At 51.8% G+C, this 19021-nt stretch overlaps 4 protein-coding genes across 6 annotated transcripts; 2 read left to right on the plus strand and 2 right to left on the minus strand.

Moving 5' to 3' along the window:
• The first annotated feature begins 595 nt into the window (after positions 1 to 595).
• NR1I3 (nuclear receptor subfamily 1 group I member 3) lies at positions 596 to 6032 on the plus strand. The gene is given in 16 exon segments (XM_029230657.1): positions 596 to 626; positions 629 to 701; positions 2153 to 2214; positions 2217 to 2267; positions 3444 to 3524; positions 3527 to 3612; positions 3836 to 3863; positions 3866 to 3976; positions 4194 to 4251; positions 4253 to 4341; positions 4620 to 4643; positions 4646 to 4695; positions 4697 to 4733; positions 4928 to 5036; positions 5902 to 5986; positions 5988 to 6032. Coding segments are annotated over 16 exon segments (1020 nt in total).
• Positions 6033 to 6675: 643 nt separating this feature from the next.
• On the minus strand, positions 6676 to 9787 carry TOMM40L (translocase of outer mitochondrial membrane 40 like). 2 transcript variants are annotated; one of them, XM_029230656.1, is made up of 10 exons: positions 9728 to 9787; positions 9257 to 9507; positions 8898 to 8965; positions 8504 to 8596; positions 8131 to 8232; positions 7878 to 7983; positions 7566 to 7688; positions 7331 to 7407; positions 7036 to 7138; positions 6676 to 6896 (listed from the first exon to the last, which is right to left on the minus strand). In XM_029230656.1, exons 2-10 carry the CDS (start codon positions 9369 to 9371, stop codon positions 6757 to 6759), a joined length of 927 nt encoding a protein of 308 aa, XP_029086489.1. In that variant the 5' UTR covers positions 9372 to 9507; positions 9728 to 9787; the 3' UTR covers positions 6676 to 6756. The 2 variants fall into 2 exon arrangements, with proteins under 2 accessions (XP_029086489.1, XP_029086488.1); XM_029230655.1 differs by having other exon boundaries at positions 7331 to 7662.
• A 1917-nt stretch (positions 9788 to 11704) lies between these two features.
• APOA2 (apolipoprotein A2) lies at positions 11705 to 13017 on the plus strand. Its single transcript, XM_029230956.1, has 4 exons — positions 11705 to 11733; positions 11889 to 11964; positions 12266 to 12398; positions 12783 to 13017. Exons 2-4 carry the CDS (start codon positions 11913 to 11915, stop codon positions 12907 to 12909), a joined length of 312 nt encoding a protein of 103 aa, XP_029086789.1. The 5' UTR covers positions 11705 to 11733; positions 11889 to 11912; the 3' UTR covers positions 12910 to 13017.
• A 2230-nt stretch (positions 13018 to 15247) lies between these two features.
• FCER1G (Fc fragment of IgE receptor Ig) lies at positions 15248 to 18916 on the minus strand. 2 transcript variants are annotated; one of them, XM_029229219.1, is made up of 5 exons: positions 18374 to 18916; positions 16417 to 16508; positions 16221 to 16256; positions 15767 to 15787; positions 15248 to 15612 (listed from the first exon to the last, which is right to left on the minus strand). In XM_029229219.1, the coding sequence occupies exons 1-5, from the start codon at positions 18420 to 18422 to the stop codon at positions 15550 to 15552; spliced, it is 261 nt and encodes an 86-aa protein (XP_029085052.1). In that variant the 5' UTR covers positions 18423 to 18916; the 3' UTR covers positions 15248 to 15549. The 2 variants fall into 2 exon arrangements, with proteins under 2 accessions (XP_029085052.1, XP_029085051.1); XM_029229218.1 differs by lacking the exon at positions 18374 to 18916 and having other exon boundaries at positions 16417 to 18361.
• Between the last annotated feature and the right edge of the window lie 105 nt (positions 18917 to 19021).

Here is a 19021-nt window from a genome sequence, read left to right on the forward strand (position 1 = left end):
TTCTTTTTTTGCAGTACGCGGGCCTCTCACTGTTGTGGCCTCTCCCGTTGCAGAGCACAGGCTCCGGACGCGCAGGCTTACCGGCCATGGCTCACGGGCCCAGCCACTCCACGGCATGTGCAATCTTCCCGGACCGGGGCACAAACCCGTGTCCCCTGCATCGGCAGGCGGACTCTCAACCACTGCGCCACCAGGGAAGCCCATGCCTATTCTTTTACTGTTGACATACGTCATGTGAAAAAGCTTGCTCTCTCCCTCTCTCCTCAGCAATAGGGAAAATCTACGTGGATCTGATAAGGAGCAGTTTCTATCCTTGTTTTCCAGATACTGAGGGCCGTAATCCCTAACTCTAAACACTAGCAGCTCTTAAGCTCAAGGGGAAAGCAGGGTCAGAGTGGGAAGAGAAGCAGGTAGGAAAATTTTCGGGGTCCAGAGACTAAAAGCAATTAAGTGCAGCTAATGCAGGGGGTCAGGCCGAGGGCAGGTTTTGGAAGAGGCTCTGCAGAAGGGGAAGAAGGTCAAGGGTGGTCCAGAGCTGACTGATAACCCCTCTGACATTCAGGGGCCTGTGACAGCCACTGCAACACCTGAAGCCATGGCCCGTGAGGAGGATGAGCAGAGGAATTGTGTGTGTGCAGGAACTGAGCCACAGGCTATCCCTTCCAGGCCCTGACTTCTGAGGACTGCAAGGGTTTCTTCAGGTGAGAACCTCCTCCCCAGCAGAAACGCCCTCCCAAACTGCCTGCCAGGCAGCCTTTAAGCCCTGGCACATGCCCAAGCTTGTCCAGTTACATCACTCCTGCATCTTGAAGCCTGACTACACTGTGGCTAGCACGCTGCAAACTGCCAACCTCAACACTTGTATAAACATGAGGCAAAATAACAGAGGGAAGGCTGAGTGCTTGTCCTATGGACACAACCCCTTGGTCAAGGGTACTCACTACCTGCAAAGCACCAAACTAGTACAGCACCAACTAGGCTCTCCTGACTGATTCTGTGCCCCCCTGGAAATGCTTGAGATGCGTTGTATCCTCTCTACCCCTAGGGACCTCTGGGCACAGCTCAGAGTAGCCCATGTCACCACAGATTTTTTTTGTTTGTTTTTTGTTTTTGGCCACTTGCCTTGCAGAATCTTAGTTCCCCAACCAGGGATTGAACCCCAGGCCCTCGGCGGTGAAAGCGCATAGTCCTAACTGAAACGGTGCACCTCAGATTGGGACTCGAACCCAGCCTAGACCCAGATCGGGACTTGAACCCTCTCGGCCAGGACTCGAACCCGGCCAAAACCTACGGTCTTCCAACTGAGATCGCATACCTGGTTTCAGGACTTAATGACGCTCAGGTTCTTGATGTCTCATCACAGAAAGAATTCAGTGAGAGACAAAGCGATAGGTAAGAAATGGATTTATTTAGAGAGAAACGCACTCCCCAGACAGAGTGTGGGCCACCTCAGAAGGTGAGAAAAGGCACCAGGGTCTGGGGTTGTCAGTTTTTATAGGGGTGGGTATTTTCATATGCTAATGAGTGGGAGGAGTATTCAAGCTATTTCTGGAAGGGGCGGGGATTTCCAGGAATTGAGCCACCGCCCACTTTTTGATCCCAGGTGGGCCTGGGAACTGTCATGGCGCCTATGAGTGTGTCATTTAGCTTGCTGATGTGTTACAGTGAGCGTATACTGAGGCTCAAGGTCTAGTGGAACTCGACTTGTCTGCCGTCTTGGACCCATTTGGTTCTAATCAGTTTATGTCATGTCCTTGGGCTATGTCATTCTTTCAAAGGTTGTGCCCTGCCCCCTTCCCTCCTGTTTCATAACCACTGGACTGCCAGGGAATTCTCACCATAGTTTCTTTTTTTTTTTTTTTTTTTTTGCGGTACGTGGGCCTCTCACTGTTGTGGCCTCTCCCGTTGCGGAGCACAGGCTCCGGACGCACAGGCTCAGCAGCCATGGCTCACGGGCCCAGCCGCTCCGCGGCATGTGGGATCTTCTCGGACCGGGGCACAAACCCGTGTCCCCTGCATCGGCAGGCGGACTCTCAACCACTGCGCCACCAGGGAAGCCCCATAGTTTCTTTGTGACCATTTCATTTCAGCCCCTCACATACCTACCTGCTCGCTGCCATCCCCAACCCTCACAATGTCTCTGTCCTCTCAGGCGAACAGTCAGCAAAAGCACCGGTCTCACGTGCCCCTTTGCTGGAAGCTGGAAGGTCAACAAGGCCCAGCCTGCAGGTTGCAGAAGTGCCTAGATGCTGGCATGAAGAAGGACAGTGAGTTGGCCCCTTTCCATCCCGAGAATCCACTATGTTCCTCCACTGACTATGCTTTGCCCTTGTTCCCTCCCACAGCGTATTCTCCACAGGGCAGGCAGAGTAAGCTTTGTGAAACAACTCAGACAATGTCACTATTCTGCTCAAAACCTCCAAGGGCTCCTCCTCTCTCTTATGGTCCATGATCTCATGGGCCAGCTCCTCCATACCACCTCTCAGATTTCACTTCCGACTCTTCCCCTTGCTCAACCCATCCCAGCCACACTGACGTCAATGCCATTCTCAAACACACCAAGCACACTCTTCTCAAGACTGTTGTAACTTGTACTTGCACTTGCCATTGCCTCTACCTGGAATGCTCTTCCCCTAGATATTTATATGGCTTGCTTTTACTCTTCCATCTCTCAAATATAGTGCCTGTCACTTAGTAGGTACTTGATAATTGTTGAATTATTTAATGTTTTTTTTCTCTGTGCCAGGTAATAAGGCTCTGCCCCCAAAAGATAATGTAACTCATATTCAACTTAAAGTAACAGAAATCAACTTGTCCAAGTCCACTCGGCTGAAAAGTTGTAGAGTCAGTATTCACCAGACCCTTGCTTTCTCCATGACGTCACACTGCTTTTCAATATGGAGCAGTGGAAAGGAAACTGTAGAAGTCAAAAAATCTTGAATTCAGTCTACATCACGTTAAGTATTTTGTGACCTTGGACCTGTCACTGGAATGTCAGTCTGTTTCTGAAAAATATGGATAATAACACCTGCCCTCTCCACCCACAGGATTGTTTCATTCAGTGAGACTTAACCTCAGAAGCCTTGAAATTATAAAGCTATGCAAACATAAGGTGATGTTTTTGGTATCACAAGCCCTCCCTCTTCAGTGCTCCCCCAGAAGTCAAACATCTCCTTATACTATTCCCACTTTATTGTCCATCCTTTTTTTCCTTCCCACAGTGCATTGTTTTTTGCTGCAGTGCCTCACAGGTCAGGGAAAGTGTACAGGAATCCCCTACCACCTGGAGCCCCTGTGACTTCAGCCAAGCCCAAGGAGGCCTCAAGAACTCTCCTCCCTCCCCGCGTCCTTCATTACGCAGTGTCCGAGGGCCCCAGACCAGGGGCTGACAGAGAAAGGTGCTCTCTGCTAGTCTCAACAGTTTTGTCACATCCCTTCCCCAGGCACAATGATCCCATCGGCAGAAGCCCGGGCGTTGCGGTAAGCAAGACAGGCCCAGCGGCGGGCACAGCAAGCATCGACGCAGCTGAGGAGAAAGAGCTAGTCCAGACACTGCTGGGGGCCCAAACTCGCCACGTGGGCACCATGTTTGACCAGTTTGTGCAGTTCAGGGTGAGCATTTACAGGATTCAAGCTGAAATATTACCAAAAGGGTGCCCAAGGAGGCTGGCCTCAGGGAGGGGGCTGTGTGCCACACACCAATAGAGGACAGGACTTCTCCAGAACCCCAGCCGAGGCAGACTCCTTAGCCCAGAACCCTTCCAAGGTAAAGCTGGAGAGGCCTAAAAGAGATCCCTAGGACCGGGGCTTCTCACCCAGGCTCTGATCTCTGCAGCCTCCAGCTCATCTGTTCATCCATCACCAGCGCTGTCCACCCAGTTCCCTGTACTGCCTCTGCTCACACATTTCGCAGACATCAACACTTTCATGGTAGAGCAAATCATCAGGCTCACCAAGGACCTGCCCCTTTCGGTATGTGACCTCCCCTTACCTTTCAGGAAGAAAACACTCCAGTAAATTATAATCCCACCCTCACCACCACCCCCGCCCCAAAAAAAGGTCACTAACCAAACTAACCCATCCCTCAGCCTTTTCAAGTAGCAGGTCTTGAATTCCCAGCTTTTTTAAGTGTCTCAATCAGAACTGGGAGTTCCTCTCCCTCTCTGAAGTTCAGGCTAGAGTCTAAAGAGCAGGTTTCCTGCTCTGGCCCATGGAGGACCAGATCTCCCTTCTCAAGGAAGCAGCTGTAGAAATGTCACATTGCACTCAATGCCACTTTCTGTCTCCAAACACAAAACTTCCTCTGCGGGCTTCTTCGCTACACAGAAGATGGAGTGCATGGTGAGATGGTGCTAGAACAGTAGAGGACATGCATCCCTTCAGTATGGTATGTGGCGAGGTGACCTGAAGGCTCCTAAGCCTGGTGGTGCAGTGGTTAGGAATCTGCCTGCCAATGCAGGGGACACGGGTTCAAGCCCTGGTCCGGGAAGATCCCACATGCCGCGGAGCAACTCAGCCCGTGCGCCACAACTACTGAGCCTGTGCTCTAGAGCCCGAGAGCCACAACTACGAAGTCCGTGTGACACAACTACTGAAGCCCGTGTGCCTGGAACCCACAGTGGGGCTCCAGGAAGAGTTTTTGGAGTTCTCTTCGGCTTCCATAGGACACTGCGCCAACTGCAGCTCCAGGAGCCTGGAGTGTGTGTTCATGGCTGCCATGGCCCTCTTCTCTCCTGGGAAGCATCCCTCAAAGCCCAGAAGCTTTTGTTCCACCACCTCTGCCCAAACGCCCAGCTCCCTGAATCCATCCATCCAGGCCTTTTAGTCTTCAAACCTGTGGAATGGGTCTATCCCAGTCTTGGCTCCCCAGGGCACCATGCAGGCCACCCGCAACCTCCCACCTTGTCCTTCCCCACTCCCTATCTTACAGACCGGCCTGGGATAACCCAGAGAGAGGGGACTGATCAGTTGCAAGAGGAGATAGCGCTGACTCTGCAGAGCTATATCAAAGGCCAGCAGCAAAATCCCCGGGACCGGTACAGTGGGACTGGACACGTGGAGGCTGCGCCAGGGTGGAAAGGAGTTAGGGAGACACTGAACTCAGGATGAGTGCTTTTACTGTCCTTTCCTTTGGGAAACCAGGGCCCCTGGGGGTCTAGTCCTTCCCTCCCATCTCATAGAGTTCCGGCATTCAAATTGCTCCTACTGCTGTTTCATCTCACTTTTCCCAGATTTTTTTTATTCAGGAGAGATGCAAAGTAGTAGCTCACAGGCTCGGTATAATAGCATTCCTGAGATTGATGACATCCATCACCTCACCAATCCAACTCCTCCAGACTAAAACAGACTTTCAAGAATCTTGTTCACTCTCTTTCCTTGGCCCTTCCCCTCCTTCTCCATTGGTCCAATTCCTTTAATTTTTCATTCCCCTTGAAGTTATGGTCATTCAGTTTCATGGCCAACGCCAGCCCCTGGTTCAACAGTCCATGATCTAACCAGGCTCTGAAGTACACTCCACTTCTGTTTTGCTTATTCCTCAGTGTGCCAGTTTGGCCAGAAGAGGGTTGCTTTATACCATAGAACACACCCACCTTCTAGAACCTGCTCTAGAAGGCCAGATCCTCGGATTCCACACAGCTGAATATCTGGCAAAGTCTGGGGCTTTCTTCACACTTGGCCCTCTGAGCTCTGGGTTCAAGGAAAACGTCATGGTGAGAGAAGTCAGTGTCAGATAGAGGCCCCACTGGGGACCTTTGGAGTTTTTGACACATTTGTCACATCAGAGCATATTTTCCCTAATGTTCAGACCTAGCTTCACAGAGAGGCAGTTTAGGGGGTCAGGGCCTCAGGACAAGACTCTCAGCTGCCTATCTCTCTTCTCCTTCCCTGGTGACCCCAAAGGTTTCTATATGCGAAGCTGCTGGGCCGGTTGGCTGATCTCCGAAGCATTAACAATGCATGTTGGTACCAAATCGAGAACATCCAGGGGACTGTCCACCATGGTGCCACTGCTCCAGGAGACCTGCAGCTGAGGCCCAGTTCGCCTCCTTCCCCAGACCACCTGGACATGCTGGACTGGAAAGGGGAAAATGCTCGGACCAGAGGCTGGAGCCAGTAAACAGGGAGCCCACTGGTTGCAGTGAATGATCAAAGCAATGTCTGCCTCTTCATGCGGTAATGGGGAGAATGAGGGGTGGCCATGGGGACAAAGTTGTTCTCTGGAAGCACAGATGATGGGGAAGGAGGAAGCCTCAGGACTAAGAGGTAAAGAAGCTCCGTCTGGGAATAGGTGGGCCCCACTTTCTGGGGTCAAAGATTTAGCCCTTCAGCCCTTCTTTCCCAGCCTTGGGAAACTCTGGGATGGAAAACAGGATGGGAGCTAATGCCATGCAGATTTTTCTGCTCTGAAGAGGAAGAGGCTAGGAGCTTTAATTCATAAGGAAATGAAGGAGGTGGGAGTGAGGGGAGAAAATGCAGCCAGACAGACCCCTTAATTCTTCTCCCTTAGTCCAGAGCCATAAGAGTATGGGAAGATGAAACTGGGGCTGATGGCAGAGGTGGGAGCCTCAAACCACTGCCTCAGCTGCTGCCTCTGCGGCAGCCCCAGTTCTGAGGAGGGCATGTACTGTGCCCACTCTGCTCCTGGGACCTAGAGGTCACCCAGCAAGGTGGGCTCTTGAGAGGGGCCTAGTTCCTGGCCCCAGGGCACCTGACTCAGAGGTTCCAGCTGTTATGGGGGCTGGCTCTGGGACAACCTCAGCCCACAGTGATGCTGAAGCCACAGTGGAATCTGTTGCGCCAGTGATTAAGGAAGGCTCCAAGGGCGAGGGTGACGGGCAGGGGGGGCATCTTCTTCTCCAGCACAGCACCCACACACCAGTTACTATCCACCAAGCCTGTTGGGGAAGAGAATATACACTAGGTTATCTAACAGGGCTCGCAGAAAGGGGCCAGCAGAGGAAGGCAGAGCTTCCCTCCCACTGTCCCCCACCCCAATCCCTCAGCACCTCCGAATGTCATCTGAATAACCCTCACCTCTAAATACCATGTTGGCCTGGGGCAGAGTCAGGTGGTAACCAAAAGAGAAAGTTGTGTCTTGTAGCCTCGTATTTGCCTCAAACTCCACTCCAACCTGAACCTGAGAACCATGGGCAAGGATGGGAGAGGGATCTGTCTCAGTGAAGACTAGAGGAGTCCTGACAGGGGATCAGCAGAATGGAGGTGCGCATGAAACGTATATGTAGCGAGGGTAGGAAGAATAGTGGGTCAGCAGGGCCTGTGGAGGTTGGGAGGGACTCGTTGCGGCAGGGGATGGGATCAGTAGACTCACCTGTTCATTTGCCTTGTGGTAATAACTTGCATGGGCCCCACCTGATCCCACATTCAAGGTAGCTACCCAGTGTACAGCTGTCAAAACCAAAGTACAACAAAAACACACACACACACACACACAAAAAAAAACCAAAGTACAAGTGAAAAGGAGCGTTACTGTAATAGAACACAGGCCAGGACCCCAGCCAAGTCCAGAATTTCCCTCCCTGTCACTATTCCTCCTCACCCCATACCCGAGTACTTCCCAGCCAGTGTCAAAATGGCCCCCTCTTCGCCTGGCCGCCGGTGATAAACTAGCTCTCCTCCCAACACCAGCCGATGAGTGAGGCTCTGCAGGAAGTGAGCAACCATGATCACTGTGGGGTGGGGAGACATGGAGTCACTCACAGAGACAGGCCCTCTACCTCACCCCCAGCAGCCCCCCACCCCAGCCTGCCCCAGAAAGTTTCTTTTCTAATCCCTGAACTGTACAGACCATGAAGAGGCATACCCAGCATTAGCAAGTGGGCAGCCAAGACAAAAAGAACCCTGTACCAATTCCTCACCCGATTCCCCAATCAGGTCAGGATTTCCTAGGGTCAGAGTGGCTGTGTAGTCATCTCCCCGATACTCGCCATCAAACTGCCACGTCAGGAACTTGGCCTGCTGCGTCTGGGTAGGGAGAGGGAGAAGTAAAATCTCCCTCCCTCTTTATGATCACTGTTGCCTCTGCTCCTCTCCCTGAGCCCCCAGAGCAGGACACTCATGGGGCAGAAAGAGGAAATGCTTCAGTAGATGAAGGCAGGAACCATGGGTCACCTGGAAGACAGCCTTGGCTCGGAGCCGCTCTGCCAAGAGGAGCAGGACCTGGGCGTTGAGGCTGCCACTGCTGTCCATGTCCCCGACCACAGTGGGGAACACCTGTTGAAGAGTGTCCAGAGTAAGACTGAGCTGGGTGGCACCACTCAGTCTAAATCCAAATGTAGGATTTCTTTAACGGTACCCGGCGCCCCCTAGTGGAGCCACAAAGACAAACTCCCAGCTCATCACAAATGTTTCCCCACCCTCTCCCAAGAAACACAGAGGAGGTGCCCTGCCCATTCTTCCTCATAACACACACATTTCCTCCTCCTCTACACCTGGGTCCTAGCTGGGCTTTTAGGGAGATAAACCAGGTGTGTGGAGCCCTCACCTCAGTTGGGCTAAGTTGCCAGTCCCCTGCATAGGCCGCATGGAGGTGATAGCCCGGCAAGCCCAGAGCACTCATGTGCACAGTGTGAGCCACCTAAGGAAAGAGAAGTTAATGGAGGAGAGAGCATCTCTGCTCTATTTCAATCCCCCATCCAACCCTTCATCTTGTCCCCATCCAGCAGGTCTTTTAAGAAACCCAAACATTACAACATATACAGAGGGTCACCAGATTAAAAGCAACGAGTCCCACAGGGAAAGGAAGTAAAGAGAGCCCCCATATTCTCTCTCTTTTGTCCCATATAGCCCGGCTAAGGCTGGAGCACAAAGGAAAGGAGAAGAGGATCCAGAGACAGGCAGGGAGGAATTGAAAGGAGGGGCCAGAAAAGTGGGAGCACCTGGAAATGGCTGCTCAAAACCTTGTTGACAACGAGCTTCACTCCCTCCATCTGTGCTGGGAATACATCTGAAGTGGGTGGAGGGGAGGGGAAGGGAAGGAATAAGCACAGGCAAGGAACCCCTACCCCATGAAGTAGTCTCCCCTTTCAATCCCATAGAAACTGCTTTGGAGGAATTGACCTCCTTTCAAGTCCTGTAACAGGAAGTGCTCCGCTGCACTGAGCACCTGATCCTCCCTGAGGCTGCCCGCCCCAGCTGTGATCTCCCCTTTTCTGCTCCCATCACTGGACACCCACCATTCAAGACCCTCCCCTTCTCTGCCCCTTCAACTTGAGACACCTAGATGCCAAGTTCTCACCTTTGCATAGCCGGTGCAGCTCATCGAAGCTCCCAGGGTTGGGGAGAGGTTCCTCTCGACGGGGGCTCCGGCGGGGCAAAGCCCCCATCGGTGCCAGGCCCAATGTGTTCCCCATTTCAGTCCAGAGGTCAGGGGAGGGGCCGGGGTTCGCCTGGGAAAGGACGCTATTGCTCCCTCTACCCTGCACGGGCCCCACCCCCCATTATCCGGCTCCCCAGTCCCAGAAACTTCCACATGGTCCGACGCTAGACCTGGAACAGGAAAAGTGGGTGGAGAGGGCACCGGTGGGGAGCTTGAACCCCAGGCACACTCCCATCCCATCTTTAATCCCTCACCCCCACCTGTCATCCCTGTACCCTCCCCCACTCTCTAATCCTAGCCTCCACTACAGACCTCACCCAGCTTCCTAGCCTTTCTGGTCTTCATTCCTATGCCTCAAGGTGAGGCTTGCAATGGAGCAATAACCCTTACCGTCTCATTCCATCATGCTGCCCCTTTCCCCCAGGCACACCCCGGTCATCTTGATGGGGGCAGCCATCTTGAATGATGGCAGAACTGCGGCTTCACGTTGCATTCCCAGCGTAGTCATGAACACCATCTTGGAACCGGGCGAAAAAAAAAGGTTTCAGAGACCCAACCCTCCCTTGATTGGGCTCCGCCCAATCGATTAAAAAAAAAAAAAAAAAAAAGGCTGCCTGGCTGCTGAGCATGGGCCAGTGGGAGAGGAGGACGCAAAGGAGTGGCGGACCTCTCATCATGAGAGCTCCAACCTGGCACTGCAGAGACAGACGGGACTTGTTGGTAGCTGCTTAAGACTTACTCAAGTAGGTGGCCTTAGATCGCCCTGCCTTTCCAAGGTCGGGAAAAACCTTTGAGCGTGCAAGACACTAGAGGGAGCATCTTGGAGCTTGAGCCACTGAAGTTCCCTCCACCATATAGCCTAGAGACGCGTTTTGTGAAGGGTGGCGGAGAGAACGACTGTGAAAACTTCTTTCGAACACTGCTTCGGAACACCCCTAGGCGGCCCCCACCCTCCCAGGCCCTGGGGACTCCCCCTCACAGTCCTGAACAGTACACAGTACACCTCCAAATGAGTTCGACGCACAGGTACAGCTCTCCGTAGGCAAATGGACCTACACTTCCCTCCTGGAGGTCTGCACCTCTCAAAGTTGGCGCTCTTGTCGTCTTGGTAGAATGGGAATGGGTGTGAGAATTTGGGGTAGAAGAGCAGGGGCTGCAGCCTTAATTCTAGCAGAACTATTCCCTGAAACAATTGACCCCTGAAGTTAATCCTTCCTTCCCTGGTTCCTTAGGCAGAGTTGGCAAATAAAATCGAGGAATATGGACTCCTGCCCTCAATGCGCTCCACTCCAAAGCTACAGACAAGTCAATGGAGTGCCCTTCAAGAACTAAGTGCTCCACAAGGGAATAGTTGAAGATAGAATAAGATTTCTTAGGCTCTGGTCGCCTCCCCACTAGCTCTCACATCACCACTCCCATCTCCCAGGAATGCTCTACGTATACTTTGAGGGCAAAAGGATGAAAGATACAAATACTTCTGATATCTATTTAGCTGGTTTCACCCAAATACCTTGGGTGTGGGGAATGCACCTCTGCCTTCCCTCACAGTCAGGGCTGGGACAAGGGTCAGGGCCTTGGTCAGAGGGATGCTATGGCTCCTGCTGACTCATATTGGCTGACCACTGCCTAGAACCGGTAAGGTGATCAAAGGCCCAGAGACCTTCAACCTTTATCCTTGGTAGAAGCCTCTCATTCACCTCTTTTCCTGCCAGAGCACTCCAATTCAGGGGGAGGGCGGTGGCTGCTTTCTGAATTTGTTTTATTGGGGGTGGGCTGTGCTCACTGATCGGCTCTAGTGTTTTCTCTCCCATCTCATTCATTACACATTAACTCAAAAAGGTACAGAGTCAATCACACCTGGCCTCTGGCCCTAACCTTTATTGTCCTAACCTGCATTCCCCTCACCCCGTCTCTGATTTTATGTCCTTTCTTCTGTTCCCCAATACCTCTCTGCCAAGTTGCAGTGATGGGGGATAGGGTTGGGAGATGAAATATACCCATAATGGGACAAAGATACCAAGGGCTGAGGGCTTGATATGTCAGAGCTTTCCAGAGAAAAAAAAACCTAGGAATCCTGCTTCCTGAAGCGTTCAAATCCAAGGACTACTGGGCCCAGGCCCCAAAGGAATGGATCTTGAATAAGCCTAAAGTATACCCCTTTGGCATCCATTAAGGCCTGCACCCCCTGCCTCCTACCCCATCACCATGAGTCCCCTATGTGCTGTCCTCTCCTCCCTCCATTTCTCTAACTTGTTTACTCCAGTATAGCTCCTGCCCCACTGGACTCCTCCAAAGTACTTGTCACCTGACAGGGGGGTGGGGAAGCATACAGATATATAGCCCCTGCCTCCCTAGCCAGGCCAGGCACAGACGGCAAGGACAGCAACGCTGACTAGGTAAAGTAAGGGAGTAAGAGGTGTGGGCAGCATCCAAAGATTTAACTGTAGAAAGGGAGGGAACCAGGTTGGCGTGGACATGTAGGTAGGGGTCTCTGGGGAGGGGCTGAAGCCCATTCGCTTCAGTGACCTTCCCTGCCCTCACCTGTTCGCAGGCCAGTTTCCCTTCCATTAACACCATGAAGCTGCTTCCAATGACTGTGTTGCTCCTTACCATCTGTAGCCTTGAAGGTGGGTGTGTTATGAAGAGGGGTCCCAAGGAGGAAAAGGGTCCTAGCTGCCCATCTGTCTGTTCTCCTATGCCCAGGTCTGGCAACCAGAGAGCTTAAAAGAAAAATCATTCCCTCTCTAAAGCCCAGAAAGTGCATCCAAAGACCTGGAGCTGGATACCTGTTTGGGGAGAGAGCTGAGAGCTGAGGCTGAATACTGGCAGAGATGTGGGACTCATTATTGGGGACTCAGCTGAGGATGTGTGTGTGTGTGTGTGTGTGTGTGTGTGTGCGTGCGTGTGTGTGTTTCTGTGTATGTGCAGGGGCTTTGGTTCGGAGACAGGCAGAGCTGCCGAATCTGCAGAGCCTGTTCTCTCAGTACTTCCAGACTGCGACCGACTACGGCAAGGACCTGCTGGAGAAGGCCAAGGGCTCAGAGCTTCCAAACCAGGCCAAGTAAGTCTCAACAAAGGGGGTTCATGGACCAGGGGGCTATGGAGAGAAAGAGGGGAAGCTGGGAGGTCCTACAGAAGACTGAGCTAAGGGGTGGGGGTTAGGGAGCATGAGGTTTAAATTGTAGAGAAAATTCCTTCATCACCCCACAGATCCCATGGACCTCTTGGACAGATAGGGGTAGCAGGAACTGGGCTTTGAATTTCTATCTGTATGGTCTGTTCTATCTCTATCTCGGCCCAGCGGAGGGCTTGCCTCTCCCCCTAGGAGCTTTGCCATGCCAGGATAGACCAGGCACTAGGGTTTGGGGACTTGGGTCTCACCTCCCACTACCAAGAAGGCCCCTACCAGTCCCTCATCCTGACTTCTAATCCCTCACATATCCAGGGCCTACTTTGAGAAGGCACAGGAGCAGCTGACGCCCCTCGTCAAGAAGGCTGGAACTGATCTGATTAACTTCTTGGACAGTATTTTGGACCTCAAAACACAGCCTGTTGCCAAGTGCATTGCCTAGACTGTTGTCTTCCATCCCCAGCTGGCCCCTGGAACACCCACTGGCCAGGCCTAGAGCTCCTCTTCCTACCTACTCCTTGTTTTCTACGATAAATATTGAAGGAATCAAGTTGTGAGCCTGGTATGTTTTGGGGACTGGGAAAAGTAGGGGTAGTGGGGGAAGAGGAGGAGGGAGAACAAAGAGAAATCTGCTTCTAACAGGAGAGGGGTTTTGGTGTGAAGGGGTGGAGAAAGGATTGAAGAGACCAGTGATGGAAATGACAGAGTAGGGGTGCCTGTGACTCTTCTCCAAACCCCAGGGATTTTTCTACAGGCCTGGGAATGGCCCTGCAGGAGAAACTAAAGAGACTTTGCCGTGGACATGGTACCTTGAAAGGCATGAAAGATTCATGAACTGAATCCCTAGACTCCTGAAGGTCACGGGAAATGAGAGCACCCTTCAGAATTTCCTCTATCATACTATGAAGAGGAGAAAGCTTCCCCAAAATGAGTCCAAAGGTGTCACCCAAGGCCCCTCCCTTCCCTTCTGAGCCAGGGGAACACTGTGCTTTCCCCCATCCTGCAATAAAAAACTCCTCTCCCTGAAGGTGCTCTAATCCTTCCATTTGAAACCTCTCACCTAGACCCCCTGTCTGGGAACACCCATTCCAAGCCTGTCCCCCACTATTACCTGGGTGCTATTCATGGAACTGGCCCATGTTCTGGTAGCCATCTTAGAGCCTGGAGCTAGTAGACGTGGTAGCCAGTTAAAGGCCTAACAGGTCTCCAACTTGATGGACATGAGGGACTTGAGAAATTTTGGTAGCTGTGATACCTGGATTAAATCAAAATGGAATGGAGGTCAGGCTGGACTGATGCAGGAGACTTACAATCCCAAAATGGGAAAATGGGCATTTTCCAATAAAAGTTTACTTCCACTTTATATTTAAAAGAGTTACTTCTCTACCCTGACTCATTCGTCATATCTCATCTGAAATCACCTTTTCCCCAGACACCAGAGATAGCTCCAATTTCTTCTGTATATATATATATATATTTTTTTTTAATTTTATATTGGAGTTTTGTTGATTAACAGTGTTGTGTTTCAGGTGTACAGCAGAGCGATTCAGTTGTACATATACATGTATCTGTTCTATTTCAAATTCTTTTCCCATTTAGGTTATTACAGAGTATTGAACAGAGTTCCCTGTGCTATACAGTAGGTCCTTGTTGGTTATCTATTTTAACTATAGCAGTGTGTACATGTCAATCCCAAACTCCCAGTCTATCCCTCCCCCGCTCATCTGTATGCTGACCAACCTCTTCAGTCTGGGCTTTAAGACCCTTACCACTCGTGACTACTTTCTTCCCCTTTCTTTCTCAGTGTCTATTTATTTTTTCCTCATGTGACAAAATGTGCAGGGACACAGATCTGTCTGTCACTTGCAAGACGACATTGGACAGGTTAATTAACTTCAAAGAGCCTGAATTTCCTCACAGTTTTAATGAGTGGATCAAATGGTACGACATGATGGAAAACACATTGAAAAGTGTAAGTCACCATGCAGTACAAAGTATTGCCCAGCATAGGGGGTTGCTAGGGGTAAGCCTGGAGACTCTGGACCCATTTGGACAGGGCTGGGATGGGATTCAGATACTACCAGGGAATCCTGCCTCGAAACAGGACAGGCACTGAGAAGGGGGATTCCTTCACCACTCACCCATGCAATTGGAGGACCTGGCCTCCCGTCTGGACCTGACTTGTTCCCCTTTGCCTTACCCTCCTCCAACCCAGACCTGGCTCCCTCAGGTCCCTCTTGCCCCAGAATCCACTGAAAACACGGTTCCCATAAAACCTTCCATTGGGAGCATCACACAAGCTTTAGTCGCACCATCCCTTCTGCATGTTTGGCTTTTCAGCTATGCTAATGCCCATATGCATGTATATTGCGAGCTGCGCTCACACTGCTCCCTGAAGCCCACTCTGATCTGGACTGGTGACTATTTGGGGTTGGACAGCCAGGCTTCTCCGCAACCCAACCTCGTTTCCGTTGTCAGACACAGAGGGCCAAGCTGGGTGCGGAAGTCACTTCTAGGGTTCAAATGTCTCTGAATGTGCCTAGACCCCCAACACATTACTCCCTGCTCCAGCACCCTGCTAGAGAGCCTGGGGATCAAGGGTCTCATCCTTCCCCCAGTCACAGTCAGCATTCATCCCTCAATCAAGCAGAACAGCTCTGGTCTATTAGACTATGAGTTATGGAAGGTCAGGAACTAAATTTGCCTTGTGATATCTTCAGTATCCAGCCTAGGCTAGTAGAGGCTGAGTAAATGTATGTTAAATGAATGAATCAATAGAGTCCAGTCTGCGGTAACTTTATTGATGTTAGTGCCTTCCGTTTCCATCGTTTAGTGGGAGTTGGGGACGGGGAAACGGAGAAGGGTGGCATAAAGAGGTGAGACTAGAATATAAACATTAATGAAGAGCATCTGAGGTCTTTGACAGGGAGGAGGAACCACTGGTGTCTATTAATGGGGGGCATAGCATCATTACAGGGATAGAGTCAGCTGGCATTAACAGCGGGGAGGCATATGTGATGCCAGCTACGAGGGCTGGGAGGAGAGTGGAAGAAGGAAGTGACCAAGGGCATCTGTTCTAAAGTTATTGTGGCGGTTTCTCATGCTTCAGGGTCTCATAAGTCTCCTGGTTCCGGGTGCTCAGGCCCTGGAGGTGGAAGTCAGAGGACAGTCAGGAGCTTGAGCCCATCACAGGGCCTCCTACCCACCCCCAGAGGCCCTACCCCTTCCAAAGTTCACTCAAAAGCCCACCCTCTTCTGCTGACTTCCTGGGACTGGGGTTGGGAGGCAGGTTCACTCACCGTGTAAATGCCATCTGATTTCTGCAGAGGTAAAAGGGCAAGGCATTAGAGACCCACATCTCCAGGGCCCCTCAGCATCTTCTTCCCTACCCCGGGAGGTATGTGTCCAGGGGTGGCTGGCCCCCTTGGGCTAGAGGGCACTCCCATGGATACTCTGGGGCATGAATGCACATTTGCCCATATGGCTACCAACACACATATACACACAACATACAACACTCTCATGTACGCCTTGTCACTCTACACTTGACTCTTCCTCGTCACCTGTTGAATATTTTGTGATTTGGCTAGGTGGCAGGGTGGGTAGGATGAGGTAGGAGGGGGACCTCTGAAGCTTACAGAGATCAGCACCTGAGTCCCATGCCCCCCAGAGACCGCAGATCCCAAGGCTAAAGCCCCAGAAGGGCTGAGAGACTGAAAAATTGTTGATACCCAGTTGAGGAAGGGTCCATACCTCATAGCTGGCTGTAGCTGCCTTTCGCACCTGCAGCTGGAGTAGGGGAAAGACCATCAGTAAAGGTGAAGTTAGTGGCCCAACCCCACCTCCAAACGTTGTAGGGGAACCCCTTTTATTCCCTCTCTTTGGAGCCATGCTGCCACCACCCTCCCACTTCTCCTTCCAGCCCTCATCCCACGCTGCCCAGCCTTACCTTGAGTCGGCAGTAGAGCAGGGTGAGGATAATACCATATAAAAACAGGATCGCATCCAGGATATAGCAGAGTTGAGGCTCTCCCAGGGCCGCTGAGGGGACAGAGGGTACCCATGGGGTCAGGGGCAGCAGGAAAGATCTGGTGCTCAGAGGAGAGAAAGAAAGGGCTCTGGGAGGTAGGACGGGACTTGGAGGGGCACTGTCCCAGGGAAGAAACTTCATCTTCCTCTCTAGATTCCTATTTCTCTCACCTCTCCCTCTTCTTCCTCACCCTAGGCTAGGGGTAGGACAGGAAGTGTGAACAGTTCTGTTGTGATGGAACTTATAGGTTCTGAGAGTTGAGCGCTTCCCCCTCAGCCCCCAACCCTCTCTTTTTAGCACTGGGGGTTCTTCAGGCACCACTGAGCATTCCATAGCCCTCAAGGGACCCATCTGAGTTCACTGAGCCAAGACCAAAACCTCGGCCCAGGGGGGTCAAGTGAGTGGAGGCAGTGACAAATTTCAGCAAAGAAACCACAGGGGTGTCTCTGCTAAGTCCTGTGACCTGTTGCTAAGGGCTGGACAGGAAGGATGTGAGCTGAGGAAAGGAGGGAAGGCAATCACTCTATTATGGGTCATCTAGCCTCAGCCACATCACTTTCTGTCCACCCCCCCCACCCAACTAAGACACTTAAATATGTAAAAACAAGGTGCCTGCTTTCCTTGGCCTTATAGATACCGATGGCTCTGCACATAAGGCTGATCAAGTGTCTTAGCCCAGGCTCAAGGGAATGACCACAAGCTGTATGGATTCCGGCTCCGGGTACTCTGCCCTGTTACTCACCCTGGGCCACTGAGAGAGGAAGTCTCGTGCAAGGAAAAAAATCAAATAAAGTCTGAGCTCCAGCCTCTATCTGCTCTGACCCCTATCAGAGGGCTCATGGGCATGTGACATATGGGTGAAGTACGTTTTACTCTGTGACACTCTTTCACACACGGTATTACATAAGTCTCAAAACTACCCCGTGACGGAAACATCATCGCCATTTTGTAGATGATGAAACCAAGGCTCAGAAAAGCTAAGTAATTCATTTAGGGTCATAGCGTGAAGTGCCAGAGCTGGAATTGAAATTCAGGTTTTCTGCGTTCCAGGTTTGTGCCCTCTCTTTTATGCCTCAGTGTCCCTGCTCCCTCATCCCATGGCAGCAGACTGGCCGCTCACTTAGTCCTTCCATCTTCACAGCTGGGCTGGTGGCACTCCATCCCAGTCCATCCCTTTTAACTTCCCCACTTTCCCTTAAGTTTCACTAACCTCTTCCTCCCCGAACCCCAGCTGTAACTATCCCTCTTCAAAACACAGACAACGCAGACAGAGCGAGGAGAGTTTAGAGAACGCCTGGAGCCTCAGAGCTGCAGAGGACTTCCCATTTCTGCCTCCATTTCTCAGCTGACGTTCAGCTCTCTGGAACGGGGCATTGTACGCTGCCCCCACCCTCACATCAACTGTGCCTTAGTGATGACCCACAGAAGCCGCAATCACGTATTTGACTACCCTTGCCTCACTCCTAAACACAAGGACAGGCCCCTGCCTTCCTAAAGGGGGCTTTATGAATATTATTTAACCAGCTAGAGATCAGCTCCCAATGGATAAGACCAAAGGCACCCCACAGAAAACGCTGATCATGAGAAACGGAATTTTCCCCCAGACCAGTTTTTCATGTCATACACCCACTCCCCTCCTCTGCCAAACTGAAGACTTACGTGTGTATCAGTCCTGAAAAAGTAAGAAGGGGACAAGAAAGGAGGGAACTACAAGTCCTGCGCCCTGACAGAGACTGGACAGGACCAGCCGCAGGGTCTCTGTGCCCATCCTCCCAGTGCCAGCCTCCCTCTGTCTGTCCCTGCCTCAGCCCTCAGACACATGCCCTTGATTCCCACCCTGGAGCCCAGCTCACTGTCCCTCACCAAACCCTCTTACCTGCTTGTTCAACCAAAAGGATTAAGAGCAAGACCACTGCTGGAAACATCTTGGGCAGGGGCTGAGGGGCCGCGAGCTGGGGATCAGACGCTCTGACAGCACCGTGCAGCTGTGCTCTGCGAGCGGCTCCCGAGCGGCTCCCTGACCACAGCGTTGCCCCCTTCCTGCCACGCCTTCCTCTGAGCTCTGGCCCCTTCCCCTTCCTGCACTAGAGACCGGGCGGCTCCCGGAAGGGCCAACCAAGGGAGCTAGGAGATCCAGTCTCCTACGTCTCCGTCCTTCAGTGACCAAGCCCCTGCTACCGTGGAAAGAGGCAACACCCATGCTTGGGAAAGGCTATCTAAACCCGCCATCTCACTCTAGCCCTGTTCAGAGACAGAGCTCTGATAACTTGCCCCTCAAAATTCCCTAAGACCCCATGATAGCCCTTTTCTCTCCCACCTGGAACTCTGTACCCAGTCTTGATTTGAGGAGTTTACCAATTGGTGTGGGCAGCAAGGTTTGGGCAGGGAAGAAGTAAGGGAAAAAGAGGAAATGGGCAATGGAGAAGTGGAAAGGACAAGGGTCACAAAAGGGGCGGAGATGCACAGGAAAAACTGCTAAGGACTGAGTCTAACAGAGAAGTACAGGGTTAACACTCATGAGTTT

Source organism: Monodon monoceros, unplaced genomic scaffold, assembly GCF_005190385.1.
Source record: "Monodon monoceros isolate NGI ecotype Baffin Bay Population unplaced genomic scaffold, NGI_Narwhal_1 Super_Scaffold_18, whole genome shotgun sequence".
Classification (NCBI taxonomy): Eukaryota; Metazoa; Chordata; class Mammalia; order Artiodactyla; family Monodontidae; genus Monodon; species Monodon monoceros.